The following is a 20,021-nucleotide window of genomic DNA, read 5'->3' as shown; positions in this document are numbered from 1 at the left end:
CGTCTTTGAAATATTTTATCCCTCCTTTAATCTTTTTCGTAAAATGACTTTACTGCGGTAGGCTACGAAATGGCCGGCATATCTATTCAAAATTCAACAGATTTTACTTCAAACGAAACTGAAAAATCGAACCATCAGATCGAAGTTTTAATACATACTCGCAGCAACGTATATTTGATGAATGATACAAACTAAATATAAAGAGATAAAAATGCAATTTGCGCATTTCATATGATACACTACTTATTTTAACGGTGCATCTCTATAATTCCAACTGCATGTTGAAACTACAGCAGTGTTAAATTTATGGAGATACACCGGTGTGCGGAGGATCATATCTGCACGGAATAGTAGGAGCGCCTTTGCAGCCGCGCACGAGCGGACCCTGTCAATCCCTTCGCACTTATCCTCTAGTTTCTTCTGGCGGCGCCGTGTACCGGGTTCCTTCGTGTAAACACGCAGCCAAAATCGGAAAAGCGGCACATCACTTTCCCGGAGCGGAGTGAAACGTGAGAGTGTGAGATACGCGGGTCCTCAGCTTGCTCTGCTCCTCCGTCTGAGAAATACCAACCACCGGCTACTGCGGGGACTTACTAATCCTCAACTGGATTTCATTACACGGACTTAGAACTTTTTAAATATAACACAGTTTGCTTCTCTCTCACTCGGGGGATACCAGCAAATGCAGCGTGTGATTAAACCACAAAATAGTCACTTAACCTTGGCAAAGTGTAAATTACGATAAATACGGACTGGGCACATCTAGTCACGAAGTTTTTTTTGTGCAACTATGCAACTCACAGGTGCTACTACCTTGAGGGTATTTTATTAATTTATGCTTTATAGGCGTAACTTACCAATCATTTAAATTGCACAGGTCTGCCAAGTATGTCCCAGTGTACAATCATCTACCGCAGGTGCCCGTCCACCGGAATGAAATATATAAAATAACAAATGTAGGGGAAAGGACTATACTTACAGCCACTGGGATGAAGTGAATGTACAGCCGACGAGAGCATGGGAGCCGAAATGAACGCCAGCATGGACGCGGCCAGCCGCGGCGGCGAAGCTGCCTTTCCGCAGCATGTCACAGTCATTTTAGCCGTTTTGATGGTTACATTGGTTATTGTCACGGTCCTTGGGAACGCGCTGGTCATTTATGCGTTTAAAGTGGACCGGAGTCTCAGACGGCAAAGCAACTACTTCCTCTTAAACCTGGCGATATCTGATTTTCTTGTTGGTGAGTATACATAGGCTGCCGTTGCTTGACTTATTCTTTAACGAATCAATACTACTCTAACTTTTGCTATCAATAATGCAATAAATGTCAATAATTTATGGCGTTGTGTTGAAGTACACCTTGAATGTGGACATTATAAAATAATAAATATTTAATAACGCTAGCATGGTTTATTAATTGCTGCTGCCGTAATGATAAATCACAGTAGAAAGTAGGGTATCATTAGTACCGAAAATAAATTAGATACATGCAGCATTGTCTGTACGTTTAAAAAGACAGAGCGATAGCTATTCAATACACTGTCTAACCATTGAGAGTTATAATCAACAGTTTATTACCGGTGAGATTAATATACCGAATTTATTATGTGTTTTTTAAAAAAAAACCTTTAAAAAGCGTCTTTATTGCTCAGTCAATTACATGCAATCTGCTAGAACAGTCATTCTGGATTCCCTGTTTTTTTGTACACTTGGGTTTTAAAATCGTGGCAGATAAGAGAGCCAAAATACGGGAGGTCACTGCGCCCGAAAATTGTGAAACTAAATGAGGGAAAATTGCACGGAGACTTTCTGGTGGCTTCCAAGCGGGCACAAGCGGTTCGCACCCTGACCGGCGCACAGGCTTTAGGGCTCCGTAAGCCGGCGCTGTCACCTCACACGGCGACGCTGAATCACGACGGCTGCAGTTTAATGAGAAGGACGTGTTGAGACTGCACTCGCCAAATTATTGGTAAATGCACGTGCTGCAGCCTGATATTTGCAAAAGTTGAAAGGCCGGTATGAGATCTCATTTTAATTACCGCCTGCGATTATCTTCGCCGACGATTTCAGCTACATCCTCTCGAGTACGTGATCCTTAATCCTTACCGTTTTTCCGGACACAAAACTTGATCAAAGCACATCGTCTATTCTTACTTGCAGCCATATTTTCACGTCAGTATCATTTTCCATTTGAAGGAAAGCTCAGCCATATTACCTTTTAAAACCATACTGTGTGTTTTCTTGCAGAGTGCATCGTGACAGACAAATGATTATGGTCTGGGTCCTCAGTAAAAAGGTATAAATGAGCACAGACAACAGCGTTCTGAAGCCTGGCACAGCCTGTAGATTCACCTGCCATGTGCGGTATCTGCCTACAGCAGCGGAGCAGATGAGATTGCAGTGGTTTTGTGACCCTGTGCTTAGTACTTTTTCACTGGGTTTGACAGTTACAACCTGACTACAGAAGGCTGGACTCCAGTCTCAAAAGCGGGGTCAGACTGGTCATCTGACGGAACACTGGATCTAAGACAAGAAGTCAAAAGTTATAGTTCTGTATTTTCGTGAGGAAGTAGACTGCGTTTACACCCAACGTGCCCCAAATGTAGACCTGCATGGAATTACATCACAGAAAACCCTCTGGGATGTACCATCCTCATATCAAGGTGGGAGGAGGAGGGACCAAAGTGGTAAGGGACACATTAGAAGATCTATTAGAAGATCTACGTTTGCACAGTAAGACATCGGGAGAAACGGGACGATTGCCGCTTACATCATGGCCGTATCTGTGGTCAGTCTGAAGATCGGGGACAAAGGGAAGGGGGTCGTTTTCCACGTGGCGCTGTCTGGGCCGGGGGGGGATCCGTTTGATATGTGGGAAGAAGGAGACACCTCTACAAGGACAAGTGGGTTACGATGAGCGATCCCCCTAGAGATCATAAAGCGAGAGGGAGGGGGTTCTGATCAAAGGCAGACAAGCAGATGGTGTGTGTGGGGGGGGGCGAGCTGGCCTTCTAGAGGAGTCCACCTACCCAGGTGGTCAGGAGAAAGCGGTGTGGGGGGTGGAGGGGGGTTGCCGGTCCAACGATTCTGTCATCTTCGATAGTCGGGGAGGGTGAGAAGCTGCCACAAACAGGCAGAGGGCCCCTCGACTTTTTCAGGGACTCTAGGCAAAGCTTTACTTGGGGGGGCCCCTATCTAGAGCCCTATGATTGTCTCATTTCCTCTGCAATGCAGGTAATTCAGGTGCCGAGGGCAACCGCCTATTCTGCTAAAGCCGGCCGTCGAAATGGGATACAGTTATTAAATACAAGAAAGGCCGATAAGAATGGGCGTAACTTTGACGTTGATATGGGGAGGGTCCTTTAGCGCCGTGTCAAATGCACTCGCATGTCTGCCCCCTCCCCTCCAGGTGCCTTCTGCATTCCTTTCTACATCCCCTACATCCTGACTGGCAGGTGGATGCTGGGAAGGGCTCTCTGCAAACTCTGGCTGGTGATGGACTACCTGCTGTGCACCGCCTCAGTCTTCAACATCGTCCTCATCAGCTACGACCGCTTCATGTCCGTGACCCGGGCCGTGAGTATCGCCTCCCGGCGTGTCGGCACCGTCTGGGACTTAAACCCATTAACCTCCAGGTGTGACTTTAATCCGCGGGGTCTTCACATAATTTGATGCTCCTGGAAGGATGTCGAAACTTTTTCTGATCATCCCCATCAAGGATTAGTGTTTCGTTTTGCCATGTTGCAAAACACGAGCCAAGGATTTAGCATTTCCATCTAATCAATCCGTACATGTGCTGATAAAAAAAATATTACAACGGATTAAGAAAAAATGATACGTGCAAAACAGAGGAATAACTAGTAAAGCGGAAATTGTGGATTGTCATCCATCCATCTTCTACGTAATGTAGGGGTGGTGCATAGCTCATTGGGTTAAGTCGCCTTGCCTGTGGTCGGAAGGTTGTCGGTTTGAGCCTCAGCAGAACAGTCACATGTCTGTGAGCCTTTGAGCGAGGCCCTTAACCCCCAGTTCTAGGGGTGCTGCATGTTAGATGACCCTGCACTGTGACCCCCAACAAGCTATGGAAAGCAAGATGGGGCAGGCAAAGAGAAGAATCCTAATGTACCTGTACTTGTGCAAATGGCAAATAAAGAATTATTATTCTAACTACATAACCAGGGCATAAAGTTGGGGTACCCTCTGGATGGGGTGCCGATCCATCTAAGGTGCCCCCCCACACACACACTCATATTCCACAGGTGAATTAGAGAGGCCAGTTAGTCTACCATGTCATCAAACTGGGTGGAAACCCACATGATATGAGAAGGTGAGATTCGAACCCCCAACGCTGTACGAGTGTGAGCCGCCATGGTAGCTGAATTGTCGTAACAAACTAAATTAGCTTGATGGGGCTAAGATGATTAGCATGCAAGTTACACTCATCATCTGATGCCCCAAATCAGGGCTGTGCGGAGACTTTTTGAGGGAGGGGGCAGCTGTTCAACGCTGTAAAATTTTCCAACTGGGTTAAGTCAGTCAGACCGTCGGTGATTAATAAGCGGCATTCTGGATATCAAAAAGAAGGCGCTTCCAATCATTCGGACAAATGAGGCCGGTGCTCACCCCCCCCCCCCCCCCCCCATACATCCCTGCTACAAATATACAAAGGCCAGAATTCACACTTTCAGCCAATCCAGTGTGATCTCCTTCAGGTACCCTTAGCTAATGGTGAGGTCATCTCATTCCCCGCCCCTTCACACGTCTTCCAAAAACACCGTAAACAGCCATCAGTCCAAAGTGTTACTGGCCCTTAACATTTAGAGAATGCCTCACCTACTTTTCCGTTATATCTACTCAAATGTCATTACGTCAACATAACTTCCCGACGACACTGATTAATCTACCCGAAAAATGCCTTTTTCGAGATTTTGAGTGCCGTCTGTGAAGGGTTCAAGCTTCAAAGAGCGGGGCGTAGGTTAGCGTTCAGCGAGGCGCTTGCTGTAATCACACAGGCCGTTGTCATCCGCGCAAGAAGAATGGCTACCGGCCTGTGTGTCGGTAATGATACCTCTGTGCAGACACTTAACATGTCAACACATCATCACTGGCCGTCTTGTATAGATCCGGATTATTCACTGAACTGAACTTTCAATTGTGCACAGTCTAATTTTTTCAGTTTCACGTTATTCACAGAATTGATTGGCTCAAGGCAGTATTACAACCGTAATACAACTTTTTTTTTTTTGCATTACTGTTAAAATCGGTTCCTACAAATTTTGTACAGGGTCTTTGTATTGTCAGCTTGTTCAGGAGGACGTTCGTTTGTCTGCGTTAATAGCAGGGTTGTGTCCCTCATGGATGAAATTGTGCGGGAGAGCCGGCCGACAAACCATCACAGAGGCACCATCTCTCATGCCGGTGTAGATGTTTGCCTTCGAGGTGTCGCGTATCTGCAGCTGACTGTAAACAGAACGGCTGAGTTTATGTGCCTTTGCGATTAAAACATGAGAATGTCAGCAAAATTGAAGGGGAAAAATAAAAACACGAAGGTGTGAGACACGAAATAATCGCTCAATGAACATCGAAGCACACTGTAACTATGACTTGCGTATCACAAACGAACGATTAACATCTACATAAAGGTTGCAATTAAGAGTGGCACAATGTATTTGGCAAACTGTACCAAGAAAAACAAATAAAGCATAGCCCCTGATAGCTAAAACCACAGATTATCCAATTATCAGAAGACAAAACTTGACATCACACGCGCACAAGGTGCAGGGGCCCATCCAAACGGTTTTTGAAGCGTATTTTTTTCTATCCATAACCAGGAATATAAACATCAGTCAACGTTAACATTCACAAGATAGTTTGCTGATAGTCAGCCGGGTGTCTGGAAATGTATCCGCAGGGAACTACCTAAATAATGCATTTGCAAATTGTAATAAACAGTTCTGGAAGATGCACGCTGAGCAGAAACCTGCCGGGTTGCTGAGAAATTATTTCCTGTTATCATTTGTTGACTCTGTCGTTGGAAACCCAAGAAAGACAGGGAGTCAATTATGATAATCGCAGCGCAGCTCGAAAGGTAGTGTCCTTTGAAGTTATGAGAACTGAAAGTAATACTTTAATGGTGCTTAGATTTAATTCGGTCTGTCTGTCAGTCATCATGCACGGGGGGGGGAGTCGGATCAGTTTCTTATGTTGAGATTTAAAACCGCAAATGTGCAATCTTACTAGTTTTACCGTTTTCTCTTTGTTTCGACTGGAAATCAGTCACACATCCAAATCCATTTGCTCCCTAATCTGCTTCTCCGGCTGAAAGCGCAGAGTTGGGTGCCCTTGCCTTTGCGAGTACGGCTTGCTCTGCGTCACTGCTTCACGCACCGATACTTCCTCTGCCATGGATCTCTGCCTCCGTCACTCTTCCAAATCAACATCAAATACCAGACTGATATCAAATATGAAACTAGCGGAAAGAAATGGTGCTTGTACACGTATTCTTCTGTAGAATAAGCATAAAACAAGCAAGTGCGGAATTAATACAGCATTTTCCGTAGCAGTTCAGCAAGGACGGTGGGGGGGGGGGGGGGTTGTTTGTGCCTCGGTCCATCGGTCGACAGCTCAGATCCATATCAATCAAATGTTGACATAGTGGGATAGCAGGGGTCCTTACGGCGGTTGGTCCCGGTCACAATTCGGAGCACAGTAATGAATGAAAATATTATAATTGCCGTCTCCTTTAATCTCTGCAGACCTGTCTTTAATCTTTCACATTCTCTGAACCATCCTCGATGATATAAATCACTCTGTCAAAGGGAAACTCTGGGTGAAGCGGGGGACTCAGCGTGGCATTTGTGTGAAAGCCTCACCCGCCCCCAGAGCCGAGGCGAGCAGACAACAATGACAACAAAGTGAGCCTGTGTGCGGAGCGTGGCGTCAAGTGTGCAGGCAGAGGGGCGAGTGCTGGAGCTCGGCGCGGACTGAAGGGGGCGCCCCGGAGACCATCTCCTCCCCGCCTTTGTGGAAGCTATTGCTAAAGCAAAGCGTCCAGGCACTTGTGGGCTGCGTGACCTCAAGCGTGGTCCTGGAGCGGCGAGATTAAACCACGGCCTGCTGACGTGTTAGATTGTACAGGGCAGAATTCCGGGTGACGGGACCTTTGAAGGAGCGTGTCTCCAGAGCTGTGGAGAGATAAAGAGTTTAACGGGAAAATCCCTGTTAATGCCTCCTTTGAAGGGCCATCAAAGGAACTTCAGGTGCAGATGCTGTGTTCTTAGGAGATGAGAAGACTTAGAAGGTTAGGAGGACGCTGTGGCAACGACGCGGAAACGAAGGCAAATGCTGTAATTATGCTGTTTTCTGCCAAAATGAAACATGGCCAAACTGCGGTTAGTAATGATAATTACTAAAAAAGTGTTTAGCATATTTTTACTGGATAAAGATTATGCCTACTCACTTATCGTGCATCAGGGGGAAAGCTAAAAAGTGTTGCCCTTTGAAAAAAGTGACCCCTTGGGCTTGGGTTGCCACTTTCAACCGGTAGAAATCAGGCTTGGGCGCTACGTACATTTTCAGACCATCATACCTTTTAGACATTTCAACCTTTCAAACATTTCATATGATGGTCCAAAAAAATAATGTACATCATGTAGGCTCCCGTAGACTCTGAATCAGAGTCTGAACGGGCTCATCAGTGTGGGAGCCGAGCGCAAGGGAAATGAGGAGACAGCTCCGTGTTGGGGAGTTAAAGAGATCACCCTTCGTGATCTAGGTTTCAACGATGCTCCAACAGTTTGCAGCGCATTCACTGCGCATTTTAACGACATTGATCTATGCATGCGCATTATTCTCTGACCTGCCCCCTGATGCACTTTTTTTAAACTTAAATGAGACTCCAATCACTACTAACTACATCGCCGCAGTACAACATCTCTACACCAGGGTCATAGAAAGAGGAGAGCCTGTCGTGTTTTTACAGTATTTTTACAGATCTACCTTTTCAGGGGCCCTTGGGAAAGCTTTTTTGATGATAATTTCACAACTGGCTATTCTGCCTATAGCTAGAGCTGGCCTGCACTCTAAACATTCTACATTAAATACACTTTGATTATTTTGTTTGTAAATACTCTTATTCATAAATCATATCTACCTGTACAAGTTTTTGTAGCTGTCAGGGGCCCCTTGTTTGCCTAGGACTGAATTTGGCTCCAAGTGTTTCCCAAGGGTATGAATCATTATTCTTCTTATTCAGGGGCCCCTAAAAAGATGCGGGCCCCCTTGATCTGCCAGGTTATCCATGCCCCTCCGACGCCCCGGCTGTGTGTGACAGGAGGCCCCTGTGTTCGCAGGTGTCCTACAGGGCCCGGCAGGGCATGACGAACTCGGCCATGGTGAAGATGGCGGCGGTGTGGTTGCTGGCCTTCCTGCTGTACGGGCCCGCCATCCTCTTCTGGGAGTGGGTTGTAGGCAGGAGCAACGTGCCGAGCGGCGAGTGCTTCGCCGAGTTCTACTACACCTGGTACTTCCTGCTGAGCGCCTCCACGCTGGAGTTCTTCTCGCCCTTCATCTCGGTGACCTTCTTCAACCTGAGCATCTACCTGAGCAATCCGCCGGCGGAACCGCGAGCGCGTACAGCGGGCCCCGGGGCCGAGGAGCCCGCCTCGCCAGCAGGTCGCCACGGGCGCCCCCTCCTCCCTACTCCGCAGCTCCAACCTCGTCCCAGAGAGGGACGCCATCTCGGCAGACACCAAGTCTGCCCTGGCCCAGGCCGCTGCTTCCGAGGCGAGCCCAGTTAGGAGCTCCCAGAATCTGCGACTATCCCGGGACAAAAAGATCGCCAAGTCACTGGCCATTATTGTGTGCGTCTTCGGAGTCTGCTGGGCGCCTTACACCCTCTTGATGATCATCCGGGCGGCCTGTAGTGGGCGCTGTGTAGAGCGTCACTGGTACGAGGTCACCTTCTGGCTCCTGTGGCTCAATTCGGCCATTAACCCCTTCCTGTACCCTCTCTGTCACAGCAGCTTCCGAAGGGCCTTCGCCAAGATACTGTGCCCCAAGCGGGTGGCCGTGCAACACCTCGGGGATCCCCACTGCTGCCACTGACACCAGGTGGCGCTCTCCAATCAGGGTAACTTCACAGGCAGTGCCGGTTCATTCCCGAGAAACAAACATTCTGCCGCCTGGAAATGTATATCTTTAGACGTGGCTGTTATCGATGTAGAACTTCACAGTAAACCTGTACCCCTGTAAACCACATCCCCCATTCCTCTGTAAAGGTGCTCCCAGAACTCGTGTCCGCAGAGTTCCTGTCGACGTTCTAAACCCTAAGCTTCTGGCGGATGAGGCACCTGTGACATCGAGTCATGCACTTCGCGTTATGGGCGGACATGGGAGCAGCAAGGCAGAGAGACCCAGGATCAGCAATGGGGGGAGATGGTATGACTCACTTCCCAATGGGTTACAGCGGGCAGTGAGTGACATGGCTGAGGAATCCCACCAATCCTGGGTTTTTCGCCCCTCTTCTCCCATTATTGGTTTTGGGACCTGAAAAACACTGTGCGATTCAATGAAATCAAGACGACCTCCTCGCGTGAATTTTATTAAGGCTTTCGTCAAGAAGAGTCTGTGCACTTTTACATATAATTATATAGCGTGTGATATTTTCACCGAAGCGACTAACGCGCGGTGGGTGTATGTAGGGCGAAATAAAGAGCGTAAACACATCAGCACATAATCAGTAGGTTCACAAACTGCCTACTGTGTGACGTACGGTATTAGTCCGAAATACGCAGAAATAACAGATACAACACACACTACAAAGGATAGACGTTAAAGACACATAGAAATTACCGCTAAATAAAGCCAAGGACATCAGTTAAAGACGTGTTTGTGGGTGGGGATTGAATTCGAGGCGGTATATTAGTGACATTAGACTAAAATGTATAAATAAATGCAGCAATTAGCAACGAATCCCATAACGCAGCACCGTTAGAGTTTCGCACGAAATTCATCAGGATCCAGTGAGAAGTCTGGAGCTCAAGTGCCAGTTAAGGAGGCGAGCCCGTGCCCTTTCCTGTCAAGCGGACGGGGGACCCCATGGGGCTCGGGAGGATGTGCAGGGGCCACATAAATAAACGGCTGTCTTAATCATCAGCAGTCAATAAGGCCCTCCTCAAAAAGGTTATGAGGGTCGGTGTGTGAAAACCAACGCCGATGGCCACAGCAGGCTGCGGGTTTTCAGCCTACCGGAGCACATAAGCATGCGACCGAACCGGTTATTACGCTAATTAAGTCAATTTAGTCTCATTGCCGAGGCTGTTAGCGACTTAAGAGGCACCGGGAAACCTGTCATTGGAAACCGGCACTGCGAGTGGGACTGAGCGGCACGACTCATATTCGCAGGTGAATCTATGTTCGCTTTTCTGAGATCCGCAGCTATATGCGAGTGCGTTTTTTTTTTTTTGTCTTTTTCTAAAAACGATTTTTGGATCTTTTGTACGCAGGCATGTCGGGGTACTGCTTTGTGTCAGTGTTTGGCCGCTCGTTCACGTCATTACAAGATGTTGCCTAATCTACCATCATTTTCTCCAGGCTGTTAGTCATGTCCCTAGTGCCATTAGACTAGAGCCCTGAAGAATGTCAGTTGAAAAATCAATGAAAGAAATATAAAATAGATTTTAAGTAACGTCATAAATAAAAAATATGTAAATTCGTCAATTTATATTTGCGAAACACATATTGCAAAGTGCATGAAGTTATTAAGTTGAATTATTTTTTAGTGATTATTTCATGATGTGCAGAAGGTACTAGAACTAGCCGTTTGTCTGCTCTAGGTGGTTGAGTTTTTTCAGCAGGAAATATTGCTTCACCTACTTGGAAAGGCTGGTCCCATACAGGTATAAAGAAGCAGAATTGAGAAACTACGACTGGCAAGAACATTTTGCCAGATATAATTTGTTTGTCCATAAGGGGGCAGCACTGGAAAGCAGATTAAGCAGTATAACTAGCTTTGCCATCTGTTTGGATGCCTTGATGCTCCAGTTGCGGCCAGAGCATGGTGATGTCATGCCATTGACTAACTCGATTAATGGCCATCAGTTAAAAAAAGAAGTTTTATATATGACTGTAAGTAGTATTGCGTGTTAAATAAGGCTGATAGAAAATATAACGGGAACTGACACCAGAGCGCGATTCCTGTACTTCCGGAGTGAACGGGCACTAATAAAATGGTAATGTCCATTGAATATGTTATACAGGTATTATGGGCTTCCGTGATCAAATGTGTATGAAAGATATATAGATTAACCGAACTGAAGATTTGCATAAACAGACACCATGTGACCACCGTCGCGTGGGAGCTGGAATGAAGGGGCTTTGCAAAATCTTCATCGCCAGATTTTTGCAATAATCAGTGATATTTATGAAACCTGTTTACATAGTTATTGTCCTTTTTTATAGGCTAAATTCCCAAAATGTGTGTGCATTCGATATATATCTTGTCAGATAATTTAATGCAAGATTTATTCCACTGCTTTTTATGATGATTTCGCACAATTATACAGCAACTACTTTTAAATAATAAATCGACAATGTACCAGAGAAGAAATACTGCTTTTTGTAAGTGCTTTCAAATAAGTGTAGTCATACATTTCTTGACGTTAAGATGCCTGTATGAAAGAAAAAAAATCAGAGGTTCATCCAATCAATCGCTTAAATGCTCATCCTCTTCAGGGTGGCGAGGTGTGAAAATGCGAGGCGAAAAATTCTCTAACTTGGATCTTTGGGTGTTAATTTCACTACCGTCAGCAGATGTCACTGTGGATATATAAAATCACATTCAAGCAAAGCGCGAGAACAAACTCAATGACAAAACGATATCCATCCATCCTCCACTCAGTAAATGCACACAGGATTGAAAGGTAGCCCTGGATTTGTATCCCAGGAAGCAAAGAGCATAGCCTAGATGGCATGCCAGGATAAAACGATATGGTGAAACATTTATGCCATGTTATATGTTCATCTGAAATGAACATATATTGCAAATATTATTATTTGGGATACACTGCGCAATACTCCCCGGTATATTTCTTGTGTACCACTGCAGAATAACAAGGGGACTACTGGAGCATCTATATTTTTCCCCCATTCCAAGTACTGGTAATATGAAATCTAAAATATATAACATCCACACTAAGCTGCGCACACTAAGCATATCATACAGGCTTCCCAACGCAGACCAATCCAATTACGTTCCACATTTTTATGGCCCCTCTCACTCGGGGGCCCTTGGAATCGTCCCGACTTTCCCCCTCTTTCCTGCACGCCTCATTGCATCCATAACACACCAGTGCTAATGAACCACAAAAACCAGAGTAAAGGACGACCCCCCCTCGACTTCAAAGCTGCACCACATCCAGCTAGCACTGGGTCATGCACACTGACTGGGATGTAAACTGATGCTGTACCGGTCTTAACCCAGTACTGAAGCAGCAACACAGCGGGACTGAGGAAGATCAGCAGGCCACGCTGCTGAATCTTTAGCATTTTTAGTGCCACAACAGCAGTGAACATGGTCACTATTAACGGTTCAGTCACACCGTCAGCAGTCTCTCCTGCTCGGAGGCAAATCGGGCCTGCAGGATGCTGTCCGGATCTCCGGCGAGATGGTGGCGTGCAAAGGAGTGAGCCGTAATGTAAATCGCGAGCGTGACGCACACTGAAGGGACCGACTGTGTAAATTTCAGGTAGTGTCTTCCAGGCACAGGGGACATTTGCCTCCGGTTCCTCGCGCCTCTGGCCTGTGCTACGGACACAGAAGAGCCCGCAAGCGATGAATCGATAATCACCTGAGACAAGGAGCACGTACGTCTCCATACTGCCTCTGGATGTCTCTGTAAGAGAAGCCAGACAGATCAATCGTGAAAGAATGATTCGGTTTCTACATGTCACACATTAAACTGGAAACCTTGAACACTAAAACCAGCCAAGCAGGTCTTGAGGTCATTCTACTCTTCTACAACACTCAAATTAGCAAATGAAGACAATAAGACCTGCGTACATTTATGTTTTTTTAAATAAAAAAAAACATACAGATTTTTCCCACCCGTTCTCCTTCTTGCATGTTTTACCTTTTGAGACAAAAGTTCAAATAATTTCACTTCAGTGCTCACAGGGTGGGTCTCAGTACTTTGCTAGCAATTACGCACTTAAATTTAATCAGCAAGGGCCACTCAGAGGACCACCCCCATCTAGGTTGCTGATTAAAAGGAATTCATCAGCAGTTCCTGGACCAGTCCTGGATCCAGGGGCCTGAATGTCCTGGACATGAACTTCTGGGGGCTCATGGCGGGCCGTCAGAGAACGAGCTGTGAGCGCCCCCACGTGATATTCGGAGGACAAATTCACCCATAAAGCAAAGAAATAAAACACGAATCTGTACAGGGAGCCCATGCAAACAAGATTTTCGTGTCAAGTTCTTCAGTCTGCGTTTGCAGGCTGATAAAATAGAGCAATAGAATCAAAGGCAGCGTAAGATTATGAGGACCTAACACGGACATTATTCGTAATGCTCTTCCCATTTTCCATGAAAGATTAAAAAGAAAACGAAAAGATTAACAGATCGCAGAAACAGCTTCGTTTTCCTGCTGAATTTTTCATGAAAAGCTCGACTCGCATTTTAGGCTCGCGGCCTACAGGGAGCTCACGCGGGACTCATTAGATACGTTAACCTACTTAACTAGTATTTTTTGTAGTTTTTCCATATCTGGCACTTTTTTTAATAAGAACGTTGATCCCTTCAAATGCTGAACGCGATTGCAAAGGTGAAAATAAATCGCCATGCGCCAGAAAGCACCAAAATTACCCCCCCCCCCCCCCCGAACAATACCCCCAGTGCAGAAAAACCTCATGTGGCTTCAAAGCAGGGTTGCTTAAGTTTCTTTGCCTGAAGTTGGTTGACGCTCCCTCGGTGATATCAATCTCTTGGGCGGAACAGTGGACTGAAAGTGATAATTACCTTAAGCACACACAAGACAATAATAGAACATTTTTGCATAATTTTATTCACGTCTGATCCCGATCCCACGTTCAGGTTGAACGGCTGAAAAGATGCCGTAGCTATTCGGGGAGCGGGGAATTTCACAGCAAATTTAAGGGGGTTTATACCCCCCCCCCCAATCAGGGAAAGGCCCTAGTATCAGGCCACGTCCATGTGTTTCAGCAGGCTGCACAGTAACGATATTATTACCGCTGAATAAAACTAAACCCAAAATTAAAATAAGAGATTTCCCTTTAAGTAATTGTTTTTGCAGCTACGAAAATTAGACTTCCGACGTGCGACTTAACAAATGCACCTGAAATTGCCCGATATTCCGGACGGAAACGTCACGGAGCGGCGTTTTCCTGAGGTTTGGAAATGAAGCCTGGAAGGACTGTGAGCATGCTGTTACCGGAGCAAAGGAAACCATTGATTAATCGGGGCCATTTTGTTTGAGTGCACGGGGCACAGTCATTAAGAGCCGATCACCTACTTTTCTCTGCCGAATGGAGCGCCAGTGTCCGCAGGTCTTCAATAAGCTTAATGCCTGCTTAGGAACACATACTGTGGATTGACGTCAGTTCAGTCAAATTACCAAATCACTGGATTTTACAGTTTAATGAGGAAGTTAGAGGTTAGGCCATTGCAGAAATGCTTTACACACTAGTCTTATTATCAAGGGTAGTGTATTAATCAATAACGATCACGACAACAGAGGTAACAGATTTTGTCATATTAAATAGTGACTGAATAGTCACATGAAGAACGTACCGGACCACGTCCGGATAAACTGGTTCCGTGCTTTAAATTACAGGTGTGTTTAATTTCAGTTAAATCTTTTGACTTTAAGTGTTTACATTTCATTAATGTTTTATCAATCGTTCATTAATGTTTATCTACGTTAATTTACATGAAAAAGGAGACGATACCAGCAATGCGCAAATCAGCTGAACGATCAAAGTACCAAATAATATTCTCAGTAATCAACACTGTGCATTTGTTAATTAGTGTAACGCTCAGATGATTAAAAAAATTAAGTGCAAACTGTTTAATTCTGCAGGCTGAGATTCGGTTTTGATGAGGTGAGCTCCTAGCTTGTGGGAGAAAAAAAGAGAAACCGTATTTTCAGTGTTGCACCACGAGGGGGCAGTGGTATTTAATGACCGTAATTCAGTTCACGATCAGTAAACGGGAGGATGTGCGAATTTCTGGGGAGGGCGGGAACCAGACTGCCACCATCATACTCCTAAACTGGAATGCATCTTCAACAAATTTGATTTCCTAATGATGATTTAATTCTTTGAATAATCATCGGTTGTGGCTGTTAGAAGTTTTTTTTTAGGGGGTGGGGGGTTCTTAGAATAGCTGGAAGGTATTTCACAAAGCGCGATACCTTGCTTAGCCGGATAACTTGTCAGATTTAAGATAGTCTGAACAACATTTAAGTGGACGAAGATATAGTCCACTTAGCCCAGACTACCTTAAATCCAAGAAGTTATCCAGCTAAGCAAGAAATCCTGCTTAGTGAAATACCCCCCTGGTGAAATTACTGGGAGCTTGTGGTGTTGCTTTCACAAGCATAGAGTTAAGGCCTTTGGTAAACACATGAAATGTCAACTTAAAAAGCAAAACATCGTTGATGGAAATCTAAGATTAATGCGGCGATTCTTGATGTGCCCATGTTGCTGGTTCTCGTGGAAAGGTTAAAAAACTCATCGTTTCCCAGTATTCACCCTGTTTACAGATCGCTATCTTAAGCTACATTGTAGTTCACGTTTTCTGGCATTTGTCCATATTTATTTATATTGACTGAAGTATTATTTACTTCCTAATCATGAAGACACAATTACAGAAAATAAAGATGTAAGCGATTATTATTTCAGCAATATTTTCTGGTCCCAAACTCCTGGTATTCATTGCTAATTCTGAGATCTATTGTGTGGCCTCCACATCCTTTCATATTGTGAACTGGGCTCAGTCCAACTGCTGTCCCTTAATTCCACTGAGAAACACAATTGTAGAAATGTATTGATTCCAGCACTAATTGATTTGGGGCTTCAACACGGGAGCCAAGATGGGATTATCCTGTCGCTGCATTCTCGTGTTTTCCTGGTGGGATTATCCTGTCGTTTCCTCCTCCTCCTTGTTTTCCTGGCGGGATTATCCTGTCGTTTCTTCCCCTTGTTTTCCTGATGGGATTATCATGGGCATTAGAACTGCAACATCCACCATTTTCATGCCTTTCTCTGAAGATTATTTGCTTGGTTTCCTGGAAAAAGAAAACGACACGGAACACAAAAATTACATACGATTTGGATATTTTCTGGAATCCCACGACCCAATTTGTTAACTTTGCAATACTATATATATATATTAATGTACACACACATTTATATACATTTCTGTGTTTGTTCTTTATATATATATATATATATATATATATATATATATATATATATATATAAACAATAACTCAAACTTTGCCAGCGATGGACTTGTAGGTATTATTTAAACATGCTTAAAGCAATTTACAGACTGATACACAAGAATCGTGAATCCTACATGTTTCATGCCTGTTTATGCAAAGTTCACGCATGCATGTCCTTAATGTCGATGAAGCCTTGCTCTTAAGAGACAAACAAAGTTTATAAGATAATTAAATTGGAGGAACTGTTCAATTTTAGTGGTGCTATTGGCCCAGTGGGTATAGATACACTTATTACTTACAATACAGTTGTTTGCTATTTTCATTAAACTATTCCCCTCTGATGTGATAATAAATGTATCACTTTCTATGGGCTGGTCCTTTGATAATCTGCCCCTGAAAGATGTCGAACACCAACCGAGCGGCTAATCCCGTTAGCGAGCGCGAACCGCCGCAGACCGGTGTCCACGAGAGGCGCGACTGGCCTGAAGAGGAGCGTGTTCAGACCAGGCTGAATGAGTGATGACTCTGAGAGTGCTGGGCCCCATCGTCTTCCAAGGGCCACATTACCTCAGTGTGACAAAAAAAAAAAAAAAACAAGCAAGGTACTTCAATTGGCCACTGATGACCAGATGAAAAGAACTGCATTGGGCACATGGTCTTAATATCTTCAGAGAACAACTGGTGAAAGTGCCTTCCTGTAACAGGTTATTGTATTATTACCATCCATCTGTCTTCCATAACTGCTTGCAGTGAGCCTGGAGCCTATCCCAGTAAGCAAAGGGCAGGAGCCAGGGGGCGCTCCAAACGAGATACCAGTCCATCACAGTGCACACACATGCAATGGCACGCCATGGGAAATTTAGAGACACCAGCTCACATAAGTGCGTGTTTTTGCAATGTGGGAAGAATCCGGAATACCTGGAGGGAGCTCACGCAAACACGTTTGTTTTTTTTTTTTGTTTTTTTTCACAGCAACAGCAGCAGGAGGGAGGCAGCATTTGATCTGTAAGCAAAGTGCTCCGATTGGGGAATTTATTCAGTGACACACGTCCTATAGGAACGCTCGCAGCAGAAGTGGATTCTGGGTAAATGTCTAGGTCATCGGGAGGCTTTTAAAGTCACAGTTCGTTGACTGGAAAATCCAAGGCTGGAAAGAGCGGGAATAGGCGGCTGGTACCTCAGATGAGGGGGGGCTTTGCTTTGGACCGCATGGCCCCACCCGAAATGAGAATGTCGACGTCTGTCATCCAGCAGCTTCATCTGGCAGCGGGCATCTCTGAAACACGCTAAGCTTCCATCTCAGCAGCTTCATGAAACCCAAACGAAACGATGGAGAGGCAGATCCTGTATGGATGGTGCTGTGTGGCTGTGCCTGTGAGGAGAGGGTCGGCGGTTCAAATCCCAGGGCCAGCAGAGTGATTTTACTGTTGGGCCCCTGAGCGAGGCCCTTACCTCCAATGGCTCCAGGGACCGTTTGACCCTGCTTTCTCTTAAAAATGTACATCGCTTTGGATAAAAACACCTGCCAAATAAGTAAATAAGAATGCAGCCAGTGTTCAGAGGAGCAGTGTGGCATACATAATGAATGGGCCTGGTCTTCTGCCTTGCATCAGTACATCTTAGCATATCACAGTCAAATACAAACCTCAGGCCCCCGTAGTCTCTGATCTCGGGATGTTCCGGAAAGGGGCAGTCTGTTTTGGTGTAAGATACGGTCCAAAATAACTAAAGATTTTGCCCAGCTTACTGAAGCGTTTTTTACGCCGCAACAAATTAGTTGAATATTTCAGGTCAGGCTCAATGGAGAGTGACTGGTCCGCAAGCTTTGAACCAGAAACCTACCGGTTTGAATCATGCACCGGCATTCACTGTCAAGGTCATAGGGGAGAGTGCCAGCAACCACGCGGCCAGATCCATGATATCACGCGCGGTGAGCTCTGTATAATCAGGCACGCTGGGCTGCGTGGGGTTAAAACGCTGCCGAGAGCCAATTCGGGAAAGACATCCCTGCACATCCACGGGCCGTCAGAGACACTACGAGCGTGCGTATAATTACAACGGTTTTAAAAGGGTCCCAGAAGGACCCTTCGCCAAATTCTGACAAATTCTCTTCTCGGGCCGGATAAACGATGCTTTGTACGCACAGAGCTGGCGCCGGAAAAATCACAGGTCCAACATTTGCACGTTCCAGGCAAGCTTAATTAAATCACCGGTACGAGCCATGGTAACCACCTCATTTAAAGTAATGGATGATGCAGAGGGGTCCAACCCTGGCAGCCTCGAGCAGGGGGCCATTTCAAACGCCCTTGAAGCTCGTTAAAGCCGCCCGACTCGACAAATACTTATCTGGTCGTTCCTGGCGCTTCAAGCCGGCATACTGTTAAGCGTTTGGAATGACGGAAAATGGATGGAAAAGTAGCAGTAAACGGAGCCACTCGCTAGCATAGTTTCCTTGACTTCCTTGAATCTGCAAGGGAGTTCTGCTTCAAGACCTCCAAAGGAGTCTATACTGTCTCACACATGTCCTAATTGTATGGATTCTGCATCAAAAGGTGACAAACGTGGAGTCCTGTCACAATTTAAGCCATCGTGCTGCAGCCCACGAACAGGAACAAACGTTAAGGGATTTAGTGGTGTTTTAGAAAACCTGCTCTGAATATACACAGATTCCAAGCGAAGCGGCATAGAGAGCTCTGTGTTTCCCAATCTGGTCCTCAGGGACCCAGTCGGTCCATGTTTTTGCTTCCTCCAAGCTCCCTGCCAGACGGTCCACATTTTTGCTCCTACTGGGAGCTGGGAGGGAGCAAAAACGTGGGCTGTCTGTGGGTCCCCAGGGACCGGATCAGGAAACACCACTATATGCGATCAGGAACCAGGGCCGGACCGTGACAACATGAACTCTATGGTTCTCCTGCAGACCAGACCAACATACATTTTAACCAAAGAAAACCGATGCCTCCTATTTTGTATATGAATAAATATCTCCCATCTCAGTGGGCCAGGGTTAGAGCTCCCTAATTGGGCTTGTGGGCCCAGATATGAGAGGTGCAGTTATACTCATCATATGTAAAATACACACTGGGTCAGTCTTTTTGAAAAGACATCATAGTTTTCAAACAACAATAATGTGATTATTTGCATTCTGGGATGCCATTGAGGGGAGGGGGGCGTCAGGATGATGTCGAGGGCCCCTGAGTGACAAGGGTTCTAAAAAATTAGTAACATGATGGATTGGCCAGGCTTGGGGGCGCAAAATCACTAGCGGTGTTTAAGGTGACTTGTGCAAGAAAATCCGAAAAACATATAAAATACGTATAAGATGTGTCACTGTCTGAGTGCGAGCTGTATCTAGACACAGTTACAGCCACACATTGCAAGGACTTTGGGGCATTTATCCTGTGGAGGGTCGGGCCCCCACTGCCACCAATCCACAATCGCTAACAGACCTGGAGTGAGGGCCAATCAGAGAAATCTGCATGGGGTGCTGGGTAATGACATCATTAATAACATAAGCCTCCCCTCAGGTCAGAAGCTCGTCAGTGGGGGGGGGGGGGG

General features: G+C 45.6%; 1 protein-coding gene across 1 annotated transcript; it reads left to right on the top strand.

The window, feature by feature from the left end:
• Positions 1 to 508: 508 nt before the first annotated feature.
• On the top strand, positions 509 to 11,608 carry LOC125740867 (histamine H3 receptor-like). Its single transcript, XM_049012647.1, is given in 4 exon segments — positions 509 to 1,240; positions 3,410 to 3,576; positions 8,352 to 8,606; positions 8,608 to 11,608. Coding segments are annotated over 4 exon segments (1,143 nt in total). The 5' UTR covers positions 509 to 1,017; the 3' UTR covers positions 9,106 to 11,608.
• Positions 11,609 to 20,021: the final 8,413 nt, after the last annotated feature.

Source organism: Brienomyrus brachyistius, chromosome 4 (assembly GCF_023856365.1).
Source record: "Brienomyrus brachyistius isolate T26 chromosome 4, BBRACH_0.4, whole genome shotgun sequence".
Lineage (NCBI taxonomy): Eukaryota > Metazoa > Chordata > Actinopteri > Osteoglossiformes > Mormyridae > Brienomyrus > Brienomyrus brachyistius.
This window is presented reverse-complemented; position numbering and strand designations above follow the sequence as displayed.